The 21,528-nt window shown below is 34.3% G+C and overlaps 4 protein-coding genes across 5 annotated transcripts; 1 reads left to right on the top strand and 3 right to left on the bottom strand.

Annotated features, from left to right (window-relative positions):
- Positions 1-357: 357 nt before the first annotated feature.
- LOC131670528 (transcription factor IIIB 90 kDa subunit) lies at positions 358-13,181 on the bottom strand. The gene is made up of 16 exons (XM_058946197.1): positions 13,050-13,181; positions 12,413-12,626; positions 12,266-12,350; positions 12,058-12,194; positions 11,874-11,978; positions 3,460-3,609; positions 3,114-3,207; positions 2,900-3,032; positions 2,749-2,842; positions 2,525-2,677; positions 2,331-2,422; positions 1,595-1,727; positions 1,426-1,530; positions 1,143-1,341; positions 910-1,073; positions 358-833 (listed from the first exon to the last, which is right to left on the bottom strand). Exons 2-16 carry the CDS (start codon positions 12,624-12,626, stop codon positions 697-699), a joined length of 1,995 nt encoding a protein of 664 aa, XP_058802180.1. The 5' UTR covers positions 13,050-13,181; the 3' UTR covers positions 358-696.
- LOC131670529 (BTB/POZ domain-containing protein 6-B) lies at positions 5,168-12,188 on the top strand. 2 transcript variants are annotated; one of them, XM_058946199.1, is made up of 7 exons: positions 5,168-5,443; positions 7,163-7,444; positions 7,524-7,671; positions 7,757-7,973; positions 9,336-9,522; positions 9,610-9,788; positions 9,860-12,188. In XM_058946199.1, the coding sequence occupies exons 1-7, from the start codon at positions 5,347-5,349 to the stop codon at positions 10,322-10,324; spliced, it is 1,575 nt and encodes a 524-aa protein (XP_058802182.1). In that variant the 5' UTR covers positions 5,168-5,346; the 3' UTR covers positions 10,325-12,188. The 2 variants fall into 2 exon arrangements, with proteins under 2 accessions (XP_058802182.1, XP_058802181.1); XM_058946198.1 differs by lacking the exon at positions 5,168-5,443 and adding an exon at positions 5,487-6,616.
- Positions 13,182-13,511: 330 nt separating the features above from the next.
- LOC131670559 (uncharacterized) lies at positions 13,512-14,498 on the bottom strand. The gene is made up of 3 exons (XM_058946248.1): positions 14,310-14,498; positions 13,785-13,951; positions 13,512-13,709 (listed from the first exon to the last, which is right to left on the bottom strand). The coding sequence occupies exons 1-3, from the start codon at positions 14,362-14,364 to the stop codon at positions 13,650-13,652; spliced, it is 282 nt and encodes a 93-aa protein (XP_058802231.1). The 5' UTR covers positions 14,365-14,498; the 3' UTR covers positions 13,512-13,649.
- A 2,889-nt stretch (positions 14,499-17,387) lies between these two features.
- LOC131670543 (interferon-inducible double-stranded RNA-dependent protein kinase activator A homolog) lies at positions 17,388-19,696 on the bottom strand. The gene is made up of 3 exons (XM_058946218.1): positions 19,222-19,696; positions 18,774-19,146; positions 17,388-18,706 (listed from the first exon to the last, which is right to left on the bottom strand). The coding sequence occupies exons 2-3, from the start codon at positions 19,140-19,142 to the stop codon at positions 17,987-17,989; spliced, it is 1,089 nt and encodes a 362-aa protein (XP_058802201.1). The 5' UTR covers positions 19,143-19,146; positions 19,222-19,696; the 3' UTR covers positions 17,388-17,986.
- Between the last annotated feature and the right edge of the window lie 1,832 nt (positions 19,697-21,528).

Here is a 21,528-nt window from a genome sequence, read left to right as displayed (position 1 = left end):
TTATTACAATAAATTTTTATTAAATTGTTCACTAAAATGAATTTAAAAATACTACTAAAATTCTAATTAAAATTAAGGATTTTGGGAAGGTACGTCGAAATGTCGTCTTTTCATATAATGTTGCTAATTATAGATTAAATTTTGATTTAATTTAATTTAATAATAAAAAACAGCAAAAGATCATTGAGCAATTATCTCACTCTGTATAAAGTATTATAATAATAAATACTAATTTCGCTACATCGCGTTCCGTATACAAAAATAAAAAAAGTATTTAACAAAGAATTAAAATAAATATCGTTTAAAAAATAAGTTTATTACATTAAAAAATCAACTTAATAACTAATTCATTCCTACTCAATACGTGTAGAACAATCATCATAAGACACATTATTATAAATATTGAAACAACATAAAATGATTTTAAAAATACTTGCATTAGTTGGAAAAATTATATGTTCTCATTACTTTTTCTGAATATAAATATTTTACATTCAATCTTCACATTTAAAAGAAAGCATAACTTTCATGCATAAATTAATTAATGAAATATATTATAAGCAATATTATAAATTAAAATAGTTGCAATTCTGATTGCGGATTTTCAGTCTTTGTTCTTCAGTGTAACATATTTCACTGAAATGTTCGGGTTAGAATTTGTTAACAGTAAGTGATTACGGTTAAATAATACATTTTCTAATAATCCTCTTCATCGTCGTATCCATATCCATAATCACCATCGTCATCTTGACGCCCAAGTAATTGACCCATAGACATTTCAGATGGATCTGGTTCTGCTTCTACTTCATCGTCTAAATAATCGTCAGCATCGTCTACAAAATTAGAAATATTTCTTTAAAATTTTCAGATAACATTTAATAAAATAACTTTAAATATAAAAAAACGAACCCATATCATCGTTGTGGTCGTCAATTGGAATTGCCGTAGGAACATGAACAAGCTGTTCCACATTTTCTTCAGCTTCATCATCCAAAGAAGATGCTTTTCTTTTATTATTCAAATTTGGAATTCTTCTATTTGATTCAAATAACTTTGGTGGTACTTTTCTAGGTCTGAAAAGTTGATTTAGCTTTAAAAAATGAGGAGGTAAATTTTATATTAGATAAAAAAAAATCACTTACGATGTATTGATCACTGGAAGAGTAGAAACAGTTTCTTTAATTGGTTCTATAGGCTTTGGTGTAGCAAACGATGCATCATCTGCTTTCTTTTGCTGTGTTTGATTATTGGTACCAATACCAACGTTTAGACTCTTTAATACTTCGTAATTAATTTTAGACGATATCCTTTTCTCTTGTAACATTTTTTCTATTGCTTCGCCTATAAAATTGACATGTTTCGTATTTTTAACCAAGATTTTAATGATTTTGTAATATAGAATCTTTAAGTATGTTAACCACTTACCTGCGGTACTAGCTGGACATTGATTTTTGTTTTTCTTAGTAGTTCGTCTCCTTTTCTTTTCGGGCTTACCCTCTTCTATATCTTTTTGACGCTTTTCTTCTTTTTCTGTAAAAAATAAAATATTTACTGACCGCTTTACAGATTTTGAAGATATTATCTTGGTGCATACCTTTTTGTTCCTGCAAATATTTTTCATTGACTTTATTCCATAGATTGCTTTTGATATTCGCTTCTTTTTCCGACATAATATAACTGTCGAGTTCTTCGTCATCCAAATCAGTGATATCGATTTCGCCTGTCAACTGTAGTATTAGAAAATTATAAAATATATTTCTCAGATACATCTACCACTTTGACCATATTACAACATATTAGTGACGAAATCAACGTAGGTGTGAGAGATTAAAGAAAAATGTAAGACGCGTAAGTCCTACAGAAGAACATGCTAATAGTTACAAAGGCCGAGTGGAAGAGGAGACTGAGGAAACCGCATGATTATTAGGACTGATGTTCTAAATAACGTATAGGCGAATGGAACTAACGATACCAAGGGATTAGCATAAGGAATAGGAGAAGATATACCTGACCGAAAGCTGGTGTACCAGGGTAAAAGTATGTCTTTTATATTTAATAAATAAAAATAAAGACGATGCATGATTAATTAACAGAAAAAGGATATTTGTCATTCTCAACAAATATTTTTCCCGAATGACTATTTGAGCATATGGCCGACTACTAGCAAAATGTAGATTTTTCTAAAATTCAATTATTTTTTTCTTACGGTGAGAAAAATTAAAAATATAAATTTATTTAAAAGATAAAACGCGCGATATGAATATCATACTCCACTTCACTATCGAGTACATTTAGTTCTAATGGGTAATTGTATACAAATAAAAACTTACATTTTCAAAAGACAAAGTTTCATTGTCATTAATACTAGAATTACTTCTGTTATGTAAATGCGCATTGAGGCCCATAGATCTGATGTCTGGCCCTGAAGTGACCAAGAAAGACAATGTCGAAGAATTTATCATGAACTCAATAAATAAAAATAATAATAAATTTGACCGAAATAGATTTAGTAAGCATTAATTACCTAGACCAGTGACAAGATGACTATCGTGTCCTTTCACAGAAGGAACTTGTAATTCATCAGGATCATCAGGATCTCTGCCAACGCACTCCTCTATGACGCTTAAATTGGATTCTCTAATGAATTTTTCAGCTTCTGATTCTTCAAGAGCACTAGCTATAAAATGGTAAACATTTGTTAACGTCGTAAAAAAGCTTGCATTTATTTCGAAAATAAGAGCTAATTACAATGACGTATTCTTCCTTTAATTGATTTCTGCTCTTCAAGTTGTCGATCGATTTCCGACTGCAATTCACTGAATTCGTTCGTCATACTTTCCAACTAAACATACAAAACATTATTAAAAAGTTCAACTGATTCGACAGATTTTCAACTGACCTTTTGTAACCTTTCTCTGTCTTTTTTTCTCGCAGCTTTGAATGCTGGTGGATCCTGCTCCTCCTCAAGATCGACCGCCATGAATTCGTCTAGAGTTAGTTGACTCGACGGCGTGTCACCGAACTCGATCAACCTATTGATGAAATGATGTGTAAAATTAAGATAAAAAAAATTAAAAAGCTAGTGACATTTTCATTCGAAAATAAAAATCTACCTTTTTCGTAACGTCGACTCATGGACTTTGACTATTTTGATGATGTCGCTTGGGGATCTGTTAAATTCGTGCAGCCTAGCAGCCATTAGAATTGCTAAATAATACATATTAACATATTAAAATTGCGAACAAGTGATATCCACTTGGTGTGAACGTGAATTCATCTTGGAACGAAAAAGAAATTGCTTTCCCTCGTATAGGCATTAAACTGTATTTTTCACAGAGCGCGAAGCTTAATTTAGCGCAAGCTTCTATACGAAAACGTTATCAAAATCAAGCTTTCCAAGCGACGTGACGAATAATATGAATATTTCGTTTGCTGTAGGAATATTAGCAAAATAAATACCTGCGCCACACAAGCCAGATGGTCTGCGACCGCTGTGTATGCTGTCTTTTTTCATTCTTTGAACGATGCGGGAAGCCGTGGTTGATACGGCATTGGTTTGGGCTCCAAACTCAAGTTGGCTTGCAAAACGCATTACATATAAACATGGATCTGAAAGCAAAATGCGACATTTTCATAATAAGCCTTCTTACAATTCATTGTAACGCCTACTAACTGATTTGCGTCTGGAAATGGACTGAAGTAGGAAAAACTTCTGTTCGTCTAGATGCATTAGACAGTGTGATTTTCATACATGTGAATGGCATAAACACTTTTTTTTCAAAGTCATTTGCATTTCTAAATGTACTTATACTTTTTTTTGCGATTAATATATTAACACAAACATCTTATCCGTCCGTCAGAACTGTCGAATTAAAAATTGTTAAAATAATATCAATGCCGATTTGCTCTGAAGGTGTCATGTTGAACCCAATAAGTTACGGAAAAACCATTGAAAGCACAAATTGGATTAAGATCTAAAAAAGTACTTTAAGCTGAGAACATGGCCGTAGCTTAGGCACTTGGTATATATATGAATAAGCTCCGTTTGCATCAGCTTAGGCTGTATTTCAATCAATTGTCCATTGCTTTTGCCTATACCATTTCACATTCGACATGGGTATGACATTTCGATTAATTTCTCTATCAATCTAAGCCAAATACTCGCGTTTGTGCTTTTCTCCCTGAATATTAATTCACGATTATTAATCAATAATCGCTATAGAACGTATTCGGCAAAATGCCTGTCGCTGAATACCACACTAGACGAACGATGTGCGAAAGCCGCGCCGTCGTCTCCTATCGACCGACGGCGTATAAATACACATGAGAGGCTCTTTCACATCATCAATGAGAGGGAAAAGTGCGAGAAACCAAGAGGGACGTGCGGCCCTCCAGAGTAAACCAAACTTAATGAGCTTTTAACATTTAAGAGCTCAAATTTAACCAAAAATTAACACTTAAACATGGTTTCATCATTGCTTAGATATTTTTTAACATTTATGAAACTGTGTTCAAAGATTAAAAGAATTTAAGCAACAACAATGCATCAACGCGGTAGAACATCACAATTACGCTCAAAGTAGATCAGCAAAGAAATTCGAACGTAAAACCTAAACAGTGGTGGAGATACTTATATCATTGATTTAGCACTAATCGATATTTCAATCAAGAATACAAATCTGTTAATTGGTACTAATAACAGTAACTAGGTAAAGTAGAAAACTACTGAGAGGAGCTTTTAAGCATCTAAAAGGAATGCATGCCTAACAATCTTATACTAGTAAAGCCAATCAATGTTTTCTCACAAGAAACATTCGGGACGAAGGCGGTCATACGGATAAATCAATTCAATGCGAAAATTGAAAAAGGGGTGAACGCTCTGCAACTGAGCTTTCTTTGCCTTAACTCGCAAAAATAAATGATTCTAGAAATAGACAGCCAAAGATACGAGCAAAAAGGACGCAGCAATGTCTAAAATCAAAGCGAGACAAGCGGCTAACAGTCGTGTGTAAGAACGAGAAAGAGCGAACTAGACAAAGTAAGAGAGAGAGAGAGAGAGAGAGGGAGAGAGTGAGAGAGAGAGAGCGAGGGGCGGTGGGTGGTCCGTGCAGCGCGCGCACTCTGCGGCGGCTGGCTACCCAGCAGCAGCCGCAGCAGCAGCAACAGCAGCGGGCTACATAGACAGACGCTGAAAATGGCGAGACGAGCCTAGTCGGCGACAGAGGCGGAGCTTCCACAGAAAGTTGTCCATTCATTTTCGTCAGTTTTGCTAAAATCACGGAGACGGCAACGGTAAGGACTTACTGTACGCCTGTTGTTGCCGGAAACGCCGGCGGCTCCAAGGCGATGGCCATGTCAAATCTATACTCCAAAATCGCCACCAAGCCGGTCAAGCGCTTTCAGGACAACATTGCCGTCACTCAAACCAATGCCTGGGTCAACGGTAAGATTTCACTCCACTACGACGGCTCGGATGACTACTTTTTTTTTTGGCTCTCGAGAGGTTACGGAGAGATGAACAATAGAACCAGTTTTGCTATTCTTTATCTTGCATTTTGCCGTTATGCTGCAAGTGCAAAACTGCGACGGGGTCAAGGGTTCTTGCACTAGTGGGGTGGCGCGCTGGGCGAAGTTCGTTCATCCCAAACAGCTCACGCAGTCACTGCAATATACATGAACGTCTGGCCAATAAAGCCCGCAAGGCTTATTTGTGCTTCTTTTCAATACCGAACCGTTAATTGTCTATTTCGTTTCGTTAAATATTAATAGCCGCTTTTATTGATTATTAGTTCTGTCGCATCGAAGCATTATAATTCGTTGACGAAGCTGACGACTCTTATTCTGAGAAAGTTGTAAAAAAAGCTCGACGAAATACCAAGGCATTGTCGAAGGAATAACCGTGGAATCGCGTCGTCGTGCAAGGGGCGAGAAAGAAATCTTTAGGCGCGCAGAGCATCGGTGTGCTGCTGCGCTACGAACACATACGCAACGAGTGTAGTGATGGTACGGGCGTATATAAATGCATCGCGCACGCGCGCACAAACTGCATCATCGTAGTTCGGAGAGACAAACAAACACAACGATATTCCGTAGCGTTGGCTTTCCTCGGGGGGCGCGCGCAGATACCAGGAACTCATGAAGCGCACACATGTGCGCATGACTACGTGTATATGTATGTATGTCGCTGTCCATGAAACATCGCATACGCACACACGCACGTGAGGATAGTCAGCAGTGGCGACAGTGACAGTGTACACACGACAGCCTCGTAGCACGCGCGCGATTTACAAGAGAAAGGAACGCAAAAGTCACGCTCTAAAAAAACGTCAAATAAAACGTTGGCGCGATAATGTAGAACGCTCGAAACAAGTAGTCAAGCATATAAAGCGCAATAACCAAGGGTAATCACGACACAACTACATCACGACGGGCAAGAAAAGGCACTCGAGGATGTCGAGGAGTAACTCCTCGTCACCACCGCCCTCGCCCATCCTCGATTCGTATCACCATCATTTGCCCTCGACCTCGTCTTCGGCCACGAAGAAGAGCGATAAGCAGGAGAGAAAACGAGACAAATGCACGAGCAACCAACTTGCTCGTCGCTCGCACAACGATGGTATAAACGTTTGAATTAACCTACATTGCCGTAATTGGCCCCACTTGTGTGCAATTCACTGCTCGCCCAGAGCTCAATCACTTTGCGCCTCCTTTCCATCTCTCTCTTTCTATTTACTTTGTCTCTCTTTTTATTCCGTCGCACGTTCTCGTTCACAGCCCTCCTCGAGAGAAGGGGAGGGGGAAGAAAGAAAACTGCTCTTATACCCCCTATAATGAGAAAGAGATAGCGACAGAAGTGTTTTTTAACGCAATGTCGCGACTTTTTTCTCCCTTTTATCTGATTCAGTCTTTATAGGAGACTCTTTCAAAATTGTTTTTCTTTTTTTTGAATACTTTTTTTCTGACGAATGAGCAGTATTAAAATACTGACTATGGAGAAGGCAAAATTGATAATTGTACACAAAAGAGTAATCCTAAATATAAATCTTATATTTTTCTAAACTATATGGTACTGTGATAGTTTGAAGAGGTATCTGAAAATCAACACTTGCCACTAAAAATTGACCACCAATGTATGTAACATAGTAGTTATTAACATTTTTAGCGGAATCACCTAGTGCTATATCTGGATCCCCACCATCTATCAGTCCAATATCTTCAATTGTTTTACAACGAGAGGGGGTGATAAGTCAACCACTTAGCACACCAGCCTCACCATTATCATCGGTGTCCTCACCCATAACTCAAACATTTAATTTACTGTCTCTGGAAGACTGTACTCAAGATCCTAACTGGCAGGCTACAAAGCCCACAATTAGGGAACGTAATGCAGCAATGTTTAATAATCCTCTCATGGCTGATATTCAGTTTATTGTTGGAAGTCCAGGTGAATATCAATAAGTTAAAAATGAGACATAGCTACAGTGATCTATCAATTTACTTATTGGCTTATTTAATGATTCCAGGACATACACAAACTATACCTGCTCACAAGTATGTCCTAGCTACAGGCAGTTCTGTGTTTTATGCCATGTTTTATGGAGGTTTAGCAGAAAATAAGAAAGAAATAGAGGTACCAGATGTAGAACCAGCTGCATTTTTGGCCTTGTTAAGGTAGACTGTACTAGTGATGAATATTTATCAAAGAGAATGTAAAAGAATGTCAAAGTGAATGAGGTATATTGATTGGAATGTGCAGGTACATGTACTGCGATGACGTGAAGCTCGAAGCTGACACGGTGCTGGCGACTCTTTACGTAGCGAAGAAATACATCGTGCCGCACTTAGCTCGTGCCTGCGTTACTTTTTTAGAGACAAGCCTGAATGCCAAAAATGCATGTCTACTGTTGAGTCAATCGAGACTGTTCGAAGAACCCGACCTGATGCAACGCTGCTGGGAAGTTATTGACGCCCAAGTAAGTCCGACTCTAAAATCACTATCGTTTGGAAAGCGTCAAAGTCAGGCATGCTTCGAGAATCAATGTATATATCGCGCTCTGAGCTGGAACTCTGAAGAGGACTCGTTGTCCGAGAACCAGTTGCAAAGGTGGCAGGGCCAGCAGATCGACGACGAGGTGCTCGGCTCGAGCTGCAGCGACCTTCAGACTCTGCGCAGCTCCGGCAGGCTCCTATTCGCCTCTTATCCACTAAGCCTGTCCGAGAGCAATTGCTTCTTGTTTGACATTAAGCTTAACAACCCGCCAAGACATCTCGCGCTCAGTCGCACCCGAAGCGAGCCTCACTTTTTTGACGGACGTCTCGACGTTGAGGTCATTCAGAATATCACTTACAAAGATAGTTTCACGGATGATTGCAAAGACAGTGAGAACAATTTCGATCTTGAGGCTTACTGCGATAGCAACTGCGAGGAGCTTTGCCGATCGTCACGAATTCTCAACGGTTACCACAATCACTAAGAATTTACTCGCGACATTTTCAACTCTACAGTGATAATTGTACTCTCGTGGCACTATTTCAATTCGCTCTTCATATTCCATTTGAGAATTGTATGTAAACGTTAAAATCTTTGATCAGTATGATTGCTGTAGCGTTGAAATTGATGATTTATAAAAATTTGAAAAATCGTGTTCCCACAAGCTAATTCACGATGATTTCACAATTTATAGAGCTAAACATTATCGTTCAACTGACACACATCTACGTAGAATATTTTTATAAAAAAACTTAACGTGTAGGTCGCCCGTCAAAAAGTCTGTGACTGAACAAAACACTTTGTTAAATTTAAGGGGCTCTAAGTATTCTATAAGTTTATTATTCCACATCTTCATATTGTGCATTGTCCAAGAAATGTATATAACGTATATTTCGTCGAACTACAATTTGGTTTGAAAAATAAGTTGAAGTATTTGTGATTTATATTTATAAGGCTGTGTTCATTTACTCAAAATGCTGCAAATACAATTATAACGTGAAATATTGTTAAGATGTTACAAAGTAAAAGATATTAAAATACAGTAACTTTTTCTAAAGAAACGTCTTTTTGTATCATTCTTAAACCTAGGAAACTTTATCAATGAACGGACAAGCATCATTTATTTTATAAAATGCGTTCAATAACACATTATGTTCATTTTTTTTGCAAAATTCAACCGTGAAGTTATTATTTTATTTTTAATTGAATATAATTTTAATTTTTAATAAAATTGCTAATTCGAATTCTATATCTTCTTTGTTATAAATTAATCTCTCATATGATAATTTAAAATTCAATCAAAACAATCATGTAAATCAACTAAAAAGTAATAAATCTTGTACAGGCGGAAATGGCTCTACGATCGGAAGGCTTCGTCGAAATCGACATCCATACACTTGAATCGGTGCTATCTCGCGAGACTCTCAATTGCAAAGAGATTCATTTGTGGAACGCTGCTCTGCGGTGGGCGCAAGCGGAATGTCTCCGGCAAGATCTGGAGCCAAGTCCTTGTAATCAAAGGAGATTACTAGGTAAAAATTTCGCGGTACAAAGAAACGTTTTTAAAGTAGGCGTCGCGTGAACTTTAATTTACACGTTGCTCTGCGTTACAATTGCAGGATCTGCTTTGAATTTGATTCGTCTTCCTGCTATGAGCTTAGAAGAGTTTGCCAACAGTGTGGCTCAAACCGGAATTCTTACGCAGCCAGAAACTATCGATATTTTTCTTTACTTTGTTGCCAGCACAAAGCCTCAGCTCTGTTTCCCTGTCAAATCTCGACAAGGGTTAAAGACTCAGGTAAGATCTAATAGACAATCCCGAGTAGAACTTAAAGTCATGTTTTAATTTGAAAATTTAATGCTTTGCAGGTATGTCATAGATTTCAATCGTGCGCCTATCGGTCAAATCAATGGCGCTACCGTGGTCGCTGCGACTCCATCCAGTTCAGTGTGGATAAGCGAATCTTCGTTGTAGGATTTGGTCTTTATGGCAGTTCGTCCGGCGCGGCTGATTATAACGTGCGAATCGAGCTGAAGAGACTCGGACGAGTATTGTCTGAGAATAATACTAAATTCTTCTCCGACGGCTCAAGTAATACGTTTCACGTCTACTTTGAAAATCCCATACAGATCGAACCGGAAAACTTTTATACCGCAAGCGCGATTCTCGATGGAGGTGAATTGAGCTATTTTGGTCAAGAAGGCATGTCCGAGGCCACTGTCGGCAGCGTCACCTTTCAATTTCAATGCAGCTCTGAAAGTACCAACGGCACCGGAGTTCAAGGTGGACAGATACCCGAGCTCATATTTTACGGGCCGCCTTCTGATGAATGACGCAGCTTCGTCAGCGAACTCGTGGCTTGAGTTCGATAATAGTCTCTTCTTTTTTCCACGCGCGTCGATCAGAAATTTTTAAATTCTATTTTTCAAGTGATTTATGCGCGTTGAAGATACCACATCGAATTATATCCTGGGCAGGTGAGACAGGTTCAAGTTCAGATTATTGTGTCATTGCCCAAATCAACATCTGCACTTTGATCGAACTCGAGTGACATTTCCTCAGCAATCTTATAGAGCAGGGATTTTACATGTTACTTAAGAATTTCAATAATTTTTTAGATCTTTCGAAAATTTCACGACGTTGTAAGCGACACATATACTAATGCAATAATTACTTGAATTTCACTGAATATTACAAGGCCATTTAGCCTATAATAACAGTTGTTATTCTACTAGCTGTAATTTCAACCTACGCGATGATCTTATGAGTTTATGACGATACGCATTCAGATGTTATGTTTATTTGTATTTTTTTCTCGTATATAAATTACTTTATAACAAAGTTATAACGTACGCAATGCAATCAATAAAATAAAAATTACTGATTTAGATATTAAAAAACGTTAAAAATATATTACTCAGAAAATCAATTTTATACGTTTAATTTTATAAGATATTTCTGAGAGTACGACTTACTTTTCAATTTTTATATTATTTTTTTCTTAGAAATGTAACATTTAACTGTTATATATACAACTTGCTGTGCTTTTTTACATGTATATAATATTCTAATAGCAGTTCCAACACTATGTAAGGCATGAAGTTAAATTTTCATAGGTTCACGTTAGAATTGTACTTTAAAATTTATTATTAGTATTACTTGTATTACTATCATATTACTCTGTACTTAACGAAAAATCATAAAAAAAATAATTTTTAACTTTATCAAATTTTACTGGCCAATCAGTAAGTAGGGTGAGTCATCATTAATGCGTTAAATAAGTATTATAAACATTATCAAATTCAGGTTTTATAATGAGTTAAGCTGTTTATAAGTTACAAATTTTCTTTTGTTTAACTTGGACATGACTTTACTACTTAAAAGTTTTGTGCCAAAAATGTAAATGTGAAAACTAATAGATCGACGATTTTTTACGTTATTATGTATTTTTTATTATATAAATTTGAATATATTTAACCTTTTATTTGTAATAGTATTATTTTTTAGATTTTATTCACAAGCGTAAAATTTATTAATATTGATAATATTGTAATCGTTTATTACTTTGAAAACTGCCTACTTTTGAAAAACTTTCGATATTTTTTAGAAAAGAATATTTTTTCCGAAAATTTTGAAATGAAAAGTTGGAGTAGAGATCTATATACACGTTTAAAATGTATATTATACAAAAAGTGCTTTTAGATGTATAAAAGTTATCTGCAAGTGCGAAAAGTATATCAAGAGCAATTATATTATTTGAAAATGCTCAATAATGTCTTCATTTTTTTCACCCAACACTACAATTACTTATAAGCAAAATAAATATACTGTAAGTAATACATTGAATGATTATTAACTCACCTATTGGGTCAATTAACTTACCCATGGAAGGAATTTTTATGTTCAATGCCTCAATAAACTTCAAGTATGTTCTTCCCAATTCATGAACACAGATTTGTAGTACATCGCTGATGTCAATGAGCATATCTATTCATAGTACGAAAATATTTATTATCACACATTATTGAAGAATTACTTTCAACAACTATTGGTAAAATGTACTTACGAGGCGTTTGTTCGGTCCTACATGTCATGTATACACAAGCAGCATGATTGTGAGCTTGTTTACGTCCTCGAGTTAAGTGTAGGTTCAAAGCCATCTTATAGAACCCTACTGAGGTTTCAATAAATTGTGGTTTTAATCTGAAAATTATAGAAAAAATGTTAATTTATTGTATGATTATGAATACCTCAAATTTGAATCTCATACTCACTCTAGTTGTCTGCACAAATGTGCAATACCTCTCCTTGCATTTTGTATTGTTATTTCCTTGGATTCTCTACCACTATTAAGGAATCCTGCACACAAAATAATATTAACTATCTGTTTATTATTCTGTTACCAGTACTATTTTTCTTACTTTGTCCAAAGCCTGATGCACCACCTGAACTTTCATTAGAAACAAAATGTCCAGCTACTGTCATACTTCCACCTGCACCCTCTTCGAATATTGTTTCACCAACAATAGCATTTTCAGCAATTACAAGACCACATCCAACACAGACTGTATCTCCTCGAGATGGATCTGTTTCAGTTTCGGTTGTACCACACGATCTGCATTTAGTAGCTGACATCTAAAAGAAATTTAATAGTACACCTTGAAATTTCCAGTGTTCTACACATAATATTTAGGAATGAAAATTTTCGTTTGTAATAAAAGTAATTTGTAATAAAAAATAAAACTTCGAGAATACCGAATTATAAGTCAAATAAAAATTGCCAAGTGAAAACTGGTAAAACAAATATATCCTTAGATAACATGAGAAATTTATTTGATAACTCAAACTTATCTTTAGATTAATTAAATCTAAATCTTAATATTAATACTAATATTACTAACTAATATAAATTTACTTCTGAATGATTTTTTTAGCATGACAAATTTCAAATTTGTTTTTAAAATTGCTAACACGGTTGGATTTGTTTACAAAATTGAGATACTCTAACCCTAATAAATTCACATCAGATTCATATTAACAAATACGATTTAAACTTACTTTGGCCAATTATTATTGATATCCTATTATATAGTATAATAAATATACGATTTTCATCAAAAGTAGTATGATGTAAAGCTTAGAAAATTGTACAGTATCGCTTCGAAAATGGAGCAGCTAGCAGCCGCGCACACGCTACATTTGCATGACATATTTGCTTAAATGCCAGCAATGTCGTTCTGAGCAACTGTAGGTAATATCTTGAGAAACAATTAATTTGCGATATTGATGTAATGATAATCATTTTTTAACAATTGAAATACAAATGAAATTAGTTACAACTATATACCAAAAATTTTGTAAAATATACGCAAGCTTATAGTTGTATTACCATGTATTTCAACAAAAACAACAAAATCATAAGTTAAATGAATGTACACTAACTTCAAAACATCACAATTAAAATTAAAAACAATATGGTAATAAAACTAAAAGAATGTACTTTCTTTGTTTATTTTACAAATAATGAATTTTATTAAACAATATACATGAAGTTGGTATCATTGGCTCATTTATACATTGTAGTAATAGGAAAATTATGATTTTAACATTGCATCTTCACATTATCTATGAAATTATGACTAATTGCATTATTACTATTTACACATTTTTTGGTTTAGGTGGACCATAGTTAAAGTATATTAATTCAAACTGCAGCACCTGTAAATAATAATTTTATTGAAAAATGAAATAAAGTTGATTTTAAACTTTAAAATACAAATATAAATATCTTACAATAGCAATTGTTGCGACTAATGATCCTATACCACCAACAAGTTGCATGGTATATTTCTTTTGCATTTTTTCGTAGTTTTCTTTCCATGAGCCTTGTGGAACAGTTGCCTCTTCAAAAGTCACATATTTGAAGTGGTTCTCGTGATGACAGAGACGATGTTGATTACCTAAATTGTTTAAAAGTCAAAAATACTTATTTAGTTCACTAACGTGAGAGTAAATTAATCATTATCATAAGTTCTCTTTCTTTTCAAACTTCTATTTTATTTTTATCTATTGTACTAGACAATTTCAGTTCTAATGTTAAAAGTTATAAAACAATTTATATTTTCATTTATGAACATAGTAGTTTATGAAAAGTACATTTGTAGTAATAAAGAAACCAAAAGAAAAGATTGTTAAGTACACATTTATCTTACAAGCTTCGTAAATCGTTTTCTAGTAACGAGATAGACATATAAGCAAGTGGTGCCGCAAGTTTTATTCCATTACATAACTTGCAAAGTAAATCCGATAAAACATTACCTCGTAGGTTTAGGGCCGCACGTCGTGCAATAGGTTGCAAGATCTTGTTGAACATTTTGAAAGTAAGTTAATATTTAACACTTCAAATGATCGAACAGGCGACAATGAAACCCCAAAGTTGTAGAAAACTTCGAGGTAGTAGGCACACAAGACGATCTAATCCCGTAACTCTATAAACAATATAGTACTACATATCGATATCGAACACTACTCCAATCTTCCCATCCCCGATGTCAGCAACATCTAACGGTCTAAATTCGCAACTCTTATGCGACGTATATGTTGTATATATATATGTGTATTATAACAAATTTCTAAACCGTGTTATCTTTTCCAAAATGATCTAACGTAATTGTTATAAAATTTATTTAATCTCGACCTTTTGAAATAACAAAAATTTCATCATCTAAATAAGAGATATGTCTGTGTACGTATGTTTGTATACATACATGCATACTTGACTGTAATTATGTAAGCTGAAAATCGAGATCTTCAAAGGTTTGATGTATATATTGTGACTATCAGGAATGAAATGAAAGTATTGATTGCTTTTGATTAACTTTCAAAATTAGTGTGCAACCTCGTTAAAATCATGTTAAGGATGTTCTCTAATGATAGGTTCGGGGGGAGGGGTCGTATCATTGTGGCGTACGTTAGGTAGTTTAGCAAATTACGTTTAATTAATCGTTTCCTAGCTGATTTTTAATTAAAAATGATCTTCTTTGCATGCCAGTGCACTAATATTGAATATGGAAAAAATAATGATAGGTTTTTTGATTTTTGAAAAAATTATTGCAGGGAATGGATAAAAGAAAGAATGCAGCAGTTTTGATTAATATAGCAATGCTTTCAAATTTATTGTGGCGTATTAACACAACAGTCGCTGCCGGCCTACAGAAGCAGATGTTGCGTCAGCAGGTAGTCGGGTCCAGGCGCGTCACAAGCAGGAGCGACCTGGTTTGGAGAAGAGCGGATGTCGACGCGAGAATGATGTTCGTAAACGATGCTTCATGTGGAAATCCTTTCAAAAGGGCAGCAAAACGGTGTCGTGTGCGCAGTGGACCCGTATTTATATATACTTCGTTCTGGACCGTTGGTTTCCTCCTACTGACTAAGAGTCTTAGGCGGACTTGTGCGATCAGAGGGGAAAGGATTATTTTCCCAAAGCCCTCATCCCCAAGTCTGTTTAAATATTGCGCGCTATTTACGTCGTCGGTCATGACCCGAAGATGGCAGCAGCCGCTGAGCCTCAAACCGAACGTACAGAAGCCCGCCCCCTTACCCCAGCCGGCAAAGTGTAATGAACAGTGAAAATAAAAAATACCATTTGAAATATCTCTAACTGAACCCCTTCAGTTATCCCAAAAAAAATTAAAACCTACGATAATTTTTTCGTTTTTTTTTACTGCGATATCTTTAGTAATACTTAATATTTTTGCAAACAAACAAGGCAAAAAAATTGAACCCTTGCTCGTTTTAATTGCATCCCTCTTACAATAATCCAATAGTCTATTTGGAAAGAACATACAATAAAATTAGATTGTTGTTTTTTACATATATATTAATAATTTTGAAAAAGTAAAAAGGGGTGCAATTAAAACGAGCAAGGGTTCAATTTTTTTGCCTTGTTTCTTTGCAAAAATATTAACTATTACTAAAGATATCGCAGTTGCAAAAAACGAAAAAATTATCATAGTTTTTAATTTTTTTTAGAATAACTGAAGGGGTTTAATTAAAATAATGAACATTTTTGGAGGGTTCAATTAGAGATATTTTGAATAGTATTTTTTATTTTCACTGTCCATTACGCTTTGCCGGCTGGGGTAAGGGGGGTGGAAGCCTGGGCCCGGTCACGACATGAGTGAGACATATAGAGTTACCATGCACAAAACGAGTTGGCGACGTTGGTGTGAAAGTTTTGCACACGTCGCGTTGGTCATTGTGCGTTTGTGAAGACTAAACCTAACTAAAAACCATTTTGAATTTTAAATGGTACTCATCGCTAGACTCTAAGAGTGATGTGAAAAACGATTAACAACGTTAATAAAGTAATAATATTAAGAAAGTAATTTAATGATTTCGATTATATTTGACGACACCTTTATTTAAATTTTTTATATTAAGTATGATTACAATTGATATTTACTTTACAGGATGTTCTCTAATCGAAAGCTTTTAGTTAATCACAGTAATGGAATTCATTTCAAAAGAAGATGTTATAAAAAAGTATTTTAATGAAGGTTATAGTTATTTAGAGATTCAACAAATTCTAGAAACGTATGGAGTATTTATATGTTATAGACAATTACAAAGAATTTCAAAAAATTTTGAGTCAAGTAGAAAAAACAAGAAAGAGAATTTAGATAATATAACTTTATTCCTTTTAAACAAACTGGAAAGTAGTGAAAGCTGTCTTAAATACAAATCCTTGTGGCTGAGATTAATTCCTTGTTTTTTCTACTTAACTCCAAATTTTTTAAATTCTTTGTAATTGTCTATAACGCATAAATACTCCATATACGTTTCTAAAATTTGTTGAATCTCTAAGTAACTATAACCTTTATTAAAATACTTTTTTATAACATCTTTTGAAATTAATTCCATTGTACAAATCTGATTAACTAAAAGCTGTCTATTAGGAAAATATCCTATAAAGTAAATATCAATTTTAATCATACTTATTATAAAAAATTTAAATAAAGATGTCGTCAAATATAATCGAAATCATTAAATTACTTTATTAACATTGTTAATCGTTTTTGACATTACTCTTAGAGTCTAGCGATAAGTACCATTTAAAATTCAAAATGGTCTTTGGTTATAGGTTTAGTCTTCGCAAACGCACCAATAACCAACGCGACGTGTGCACAACTTGCACGCCAACTCGTTTTGTGCACGGTAATTCTGTCTCGCTCATGTCATGACCGTGGGCTTCCGTACGAAACGTGTGCGCAATAGCACATCAGAACAGTGTACCGCAGAAGCGGATTAATGTGACGGTTTCGGTTAGTCCCGCAGGGAATAATGATACATCTTTAACGGAGTGAATTAAATATGTTTTATTCAACTAACCGTTGAAATATAAATAAAAATATGTATTACACAGTTATTAAAAAATTCAATATAATATATAGCATACTATAAATCATATTTTAATGATTAGTTTTGTTATTATGAAAAATATTTCATATTTTCTGAACAACTAATAAAATTATTTTGTAATGCTTTTACTTTGAGTCAATTATTACAATATAATTGTAATTAGATATTATTCATTCATTTTTTCAATTGTTGAACAATACAATTTTTTTGATAGAATAATATTTTTCAAACAGTAAATTATGTTCTAGTTAAAGACAAATGGGGAATACTTATGTCGGAAGCTTTAATGATTTGAAATCTAAAGATTAACATATATTTTAGTTCAACTTCCATTGTTTTCCAATTAAGCAAATCAGCAAATCATTGGAAGGAAGACCTGTCAACATTTTTCCTATTTCAGTGTAATATAAATATTGTTAAGAGAATTATAAAAGTAAAAGATTGTAGTTTAGAGTCAATAAATTATTATTGACTCGATATCTGCAATCTCTTATTAACATTGTTGATTATACAAGTGGATATAAATACATAAACAAATATCACAGATCCATTGTGATAGTAGTCAAGAAACGTGTTTATGCAATCAATATTGCAACAGTCGTAGCCATTTGCATAACACATTGTACTATAGCAATTGATTTGGTAGGTCCATGTCCAATTTCACTAATAATAGGAACTGTATTCAATTGTAAGACCAAAATTACTGTTTCTTCTTTACTAGCTAGCACTACTTCTGTAACATCAATATTCAATTCCTTCAAGGCTAATCTCAATAATATCATTGGATCAGTTGCACCAATGGCATTTTTATAAGCTTGGCATGCTCTTATTGTATCTTCCAATTTATCTATCACAAGTTCTCGTACTGTGTCACAAAATGCATCTCTCAAAAATGTATGATAACTATTGTATGAACGTGTGTTTTGTAAATTTACTTTTTTTACAAAATTATTTTTACTCATAGGTAAAAATAATTTGAGAGCTTTTTCAGATAATTGAGCCATAGAAGATTCATTATTTTCAGATATTTTTAAACTTGATATATTTTGATCAATGCTTTCCAAATAACTATTTAGTTCTTGTTCAGGTTTACATTCTTTCAGATTATCATTAGTGATGCGTTCAAGCATTTGTTTTGCTGCTAATATTTTTGCTTCCTTTTTTGTAGATGCAACTGCTTCTTCTTCCATGTTGTTGAATTTGCATGATATTGTAAATTTAAGCTGGTGCATGGGACCTACTGATAATTTATCTATATATTCAGGTAGCATAATTGATGTTTTTTGGGCTATTTCCTGTAAAATTATTTAAAAATTGACAATAAATATTTCTAAATAAAAATAAATGAATGTAGTTTAATACCTGTAGTTTACCAATGTAATTGATACTTGTATCAGTTGTATAAAAAGTTGTTGAGTTCTGTGGTTTACTGATTGGATTGTTGTTTGAAGAAATTATTTTTGTATCTATTGCATTGTCAATTATTCTATTTGGGGAGAGAAATCCATTGGAAGTACTTAAATTCAATAACCTTATCATTTCTTTGGCAGCATTTCCTTTTGCACACTTTTTGGTACTTCCTTCCCCCTCAGCAAAGTTTTGACCACATTCCACTCTTATTTTGAACCAATTACTATGAGACCCAGTAGTACTTTCAATAAGCGAATATTTTGGTATTATATGTCTTTTTATCATACACTCTTGTAAAAGTGATATAGGATGTTTGTCCATTTTTCTGATGTGCAATAGATATATCATTATTTTCTTATAAACATTTGTAAACATTCAATTCTCAAAGAAATATACTTACATTTATTAAATTGATGTAATTAATCTCCGTGATTGGTGAAGTTTTATATCTTAAACCGATATACGTCGCACTGTTTCGTTTATTATTTATATACAACGATCAAATATTGTTTTGAACAAACAAATGAATCACAATTATTTACTTTATTTATTTTGATCAAACCGTACACATGAGTAGAGTAAGTCCACGTCATCGTTTGTGCCTGCTTCTAACTCGGCAAGGAAATAACTATAGGTATAATGGTAGCAATGCGGCGCAGGTTGAAACCGGGAAACTATACATCGTAGACTGTGGAAATTGGAGATGCAATGAATCACTTAGTAGTATATCGTTCGCAGTCCTATAAAAAAAAATCTCTCAAAGCACTTTTTTTATATTACGTGCTATTAAATTTCGTTCAACTTATGGTACTCAATTATTTGTTGGGACCGTTTTTAACCCCTTTTCTGTATTGAATGACAGCGAACATTTAATTTTTGGATGATGGGAATTAGTTTGAAGACATGTCGCGAGCCTCTTCGTCGTTGCTTTTTTCAGCAACCCCCCCCCCCCCCCCCCCCACATAAAATCTCACAAGTCATCTTGCTTTAATTTCGTTGTAAATAAAGACCATAAATGTCGCGATAACGAAGGGTGCCTCTCGAATACAGACGTAAAACCAAGAAATTCTGAGTGCTGCCAACTTCGAAATTCAAAATGAAATGAAGACATAATTTCTATTGTATGTATGTAGTACATCCAACGTGGATTGAATCGCGACCCCCCCCAGTTAGCCCCCCCAGTTAGGTTGGTATGAGAATTCCGTCGTTGCATTGAACGAAGAAACCGCGGGAAAATTCAAAAATGAAAATTCGTTTTAAGATACGATAAAAAGCTAAAACGTTACTAATTTGTTTTTAGGTTTAAAATTAATTGTTTGCCGAACAATGAATTTAGATGCATGATTATTTGATTTTAGGTTTTAATTATATAATTTAAGAACGAGCGTTATACTATGGTCGATCTGAAAACCACCGTTACGGACTGAAAGTAGCACTCATAGTCTCATACCAACCTAACTGGGGGGGTCGCGATTCAATCCACGTTGGGTGTACATACATACGTAGCTTCAAAAAATTGTAAATGTAAACATGAAGTCGATTGACGAATTGTTATATGGATATGGGATATGTTGTATGAATATGGGATGGACGAATTGTTATAACATAAGAGACATCCCATATAATCCCATATAACCCTTTTGTTATAACAATGCGTCAATCGGCTTCATGTTTACATTTACAATTTTTTGAGGCTACGTACAATAGGAATTGTCTTTTCAATTCATTTTGAATTTCAAAGTTGGCCGCACTCAGAATTTCTTGGTTTTACGCTTGCTGCGTGCAATTTACGTCTGCATTGAAAAAGCACCCGAATTGCGATTGCATGCGCGCAGAAATCGTCGAGTTGAAATCTCGATAAAAAAAATATCAAGTAGGCTATGTGGAAATAACCAATTTCAGCACTGCTACTGGAAAAATTGCTCTCAGGGACCATGAAATTTCGGCACTAGATTTCTGAATGTTTGAGTTGCGTCGGCTGTAGTGCTGTATTCACCTTCAACTGAAAACTTGTCGGTGCCACTGCTCGTACTTTTTTGGATGATAAATAAAAATGACAATGTTATTCATTGTTGACAATTAAGATCACTTGTACATATATAGTATATAGACTGACAGTGCTCTCATACGGCGGCAATACCAACGCTCGTTCGCGAGTCAATGCCGTCGTACATGCGACTTGTTCCTAATCTTAAACAAATCTCACTCAGATTATCTTGTATATTAATCGACGATCAAATACATCATTAATCTTCTAGAACATAAATAATATATAATGCTATATGAACGAAATAATAGCGATAGCAATCAAATTTATTATGAGGAAGAATGAAGCTGTACATTTTTATACAATTTATATTTCATAAATATGTATAATCTTTATTGAAAAGTTAGGCATGTTTAAGCGTATACTCAAATGATAAGCTGCAACATCCAAATATTACCGCTGTACCCACTTTCACTTGTTCAAGGGGAAAAGGGCACTTAATTACTTGCGTCCCTGCGTCCTCCTAATTATATATGGAGCATGCTTTCACCAGAAATGTGGATCTATGTACAACGGTCCATCGATATTACCTATAACCATCGAACCCGCATTAATAAATACATTAATATTAAATAACTTCCATTTTTATTATGATTCAGCTTTATAAGCAGTTTTTAACGTTCATAAAGAACTCGAGGGATTATAAGACGATCGGACTTT

Source organism: Phymastichus coffea, unplaced genomic scaffold (assembly GCF_024137745.1).
Source record: "Phymastichus coffea isolate CEN01 unplaced genomic scaffold, Cenicafe_Pcof_1.1 PCOF00111, whole genome shotgun sequence".
NCBI lineage: Eukaryota > Metazoa > Arthropoda > Insecta > Hymenoptera > Eulophidae > Phymastichus > Phymastichus coffea.
The sequence above is the reverse complement of the archived record's forward strand: the minus strand, read 5'-3'. Positions and strand labels throughout refer to the sequence as shown.

What these genes read in the sequence shown, in the direction of transcription:
- LOC131670543 (XM_058946218.1), bottom strand. Translation starts at nt 19,142, where the DNA reads ATGGACAAACATCCTATATCACTTTTACAAGAGTGTATGATAAAAAGA. An exon ending in ATTACATTGGTAAACTACAG is followed by an intron (nt 18,707 to 18,773) that starts GTATTAAACTAC and finishes ATAATTTTACAG; the next exon opens with GAAATAGCCCAAAAAACATC.
- LOC131670529 (XM_058946198.1), top strand. Translation starts at nt 6,451, where the DNA reads ATGTCGAGGAGTAACTCCTCGTCACCACCGCCCTCGCCCATCCTCGAT. An exon ending in GCATTTTTGGCCTTGTTAAG is followed by an intron (nt 7,672 to 7,756) that starts GTAGACTGTACT and finishes TGGAATGTGCAG; the next exon opens with GTACATGTACTGCGATGACG. An exon ending in GGGAAGTTATTGACGCCCAA is followed by an intron (nt 7,974 to 9,335) that starts GTAAGTCCGACT and finishes AATCTTGTACAG; the next exon opens with GCGGAAATGGCTCTACGATC.
- LOC131670528 (XM_058946197.1), bottom strand. Translation starts at nt 12,626, where the DNA reads ATGTCAGCTACTAAATGCAGATCGTGTGGTACAACCGAAACTGAAACA. An exon ending in GAGTCGACGTTACGAAAAAG is followed by an intron (nt 3,033 to 3,113) that starts GTAGATTTTTAT and finishes TTTCATCAATAG; the next exon opens with GTTGATCGAGTTCGGTGACA. An exon ending in AAACTTTGTCTTTTGAAAAT is followed by an intron (nt 1,728 to 2,330) that starts GTAAGTTTTTAT and finishes CTAATACTACAG; the next exon opens with TTGACAGGCGAAATCGATAT.
- LOC131670559 (XM_058946248.1), bottom strand. Translation starts at nt 14,364, where the DNA reads ATGTTCAACAAGATCTTGCAACCTATTGCACGACGTGCGGCCCTAAAC. An exon ending in TGCGGCCCTAAACCTACGAG is followed by an intron (nt 13,952 to 14,309) that starts GTAATGTTTTAT and finishes TAAACAATTTAG; the next exon opens with GTAATCAACATCGTCTCTGT. An exon ending in TAGTCGCAACAATTGCTATT is followed by an intron (nt 13,710 to 13,784) that starts GTAAGATATTTA and finishes TATTATTTACAG; the next exon opens with GTGCTGCAGTTTGAATTAAT.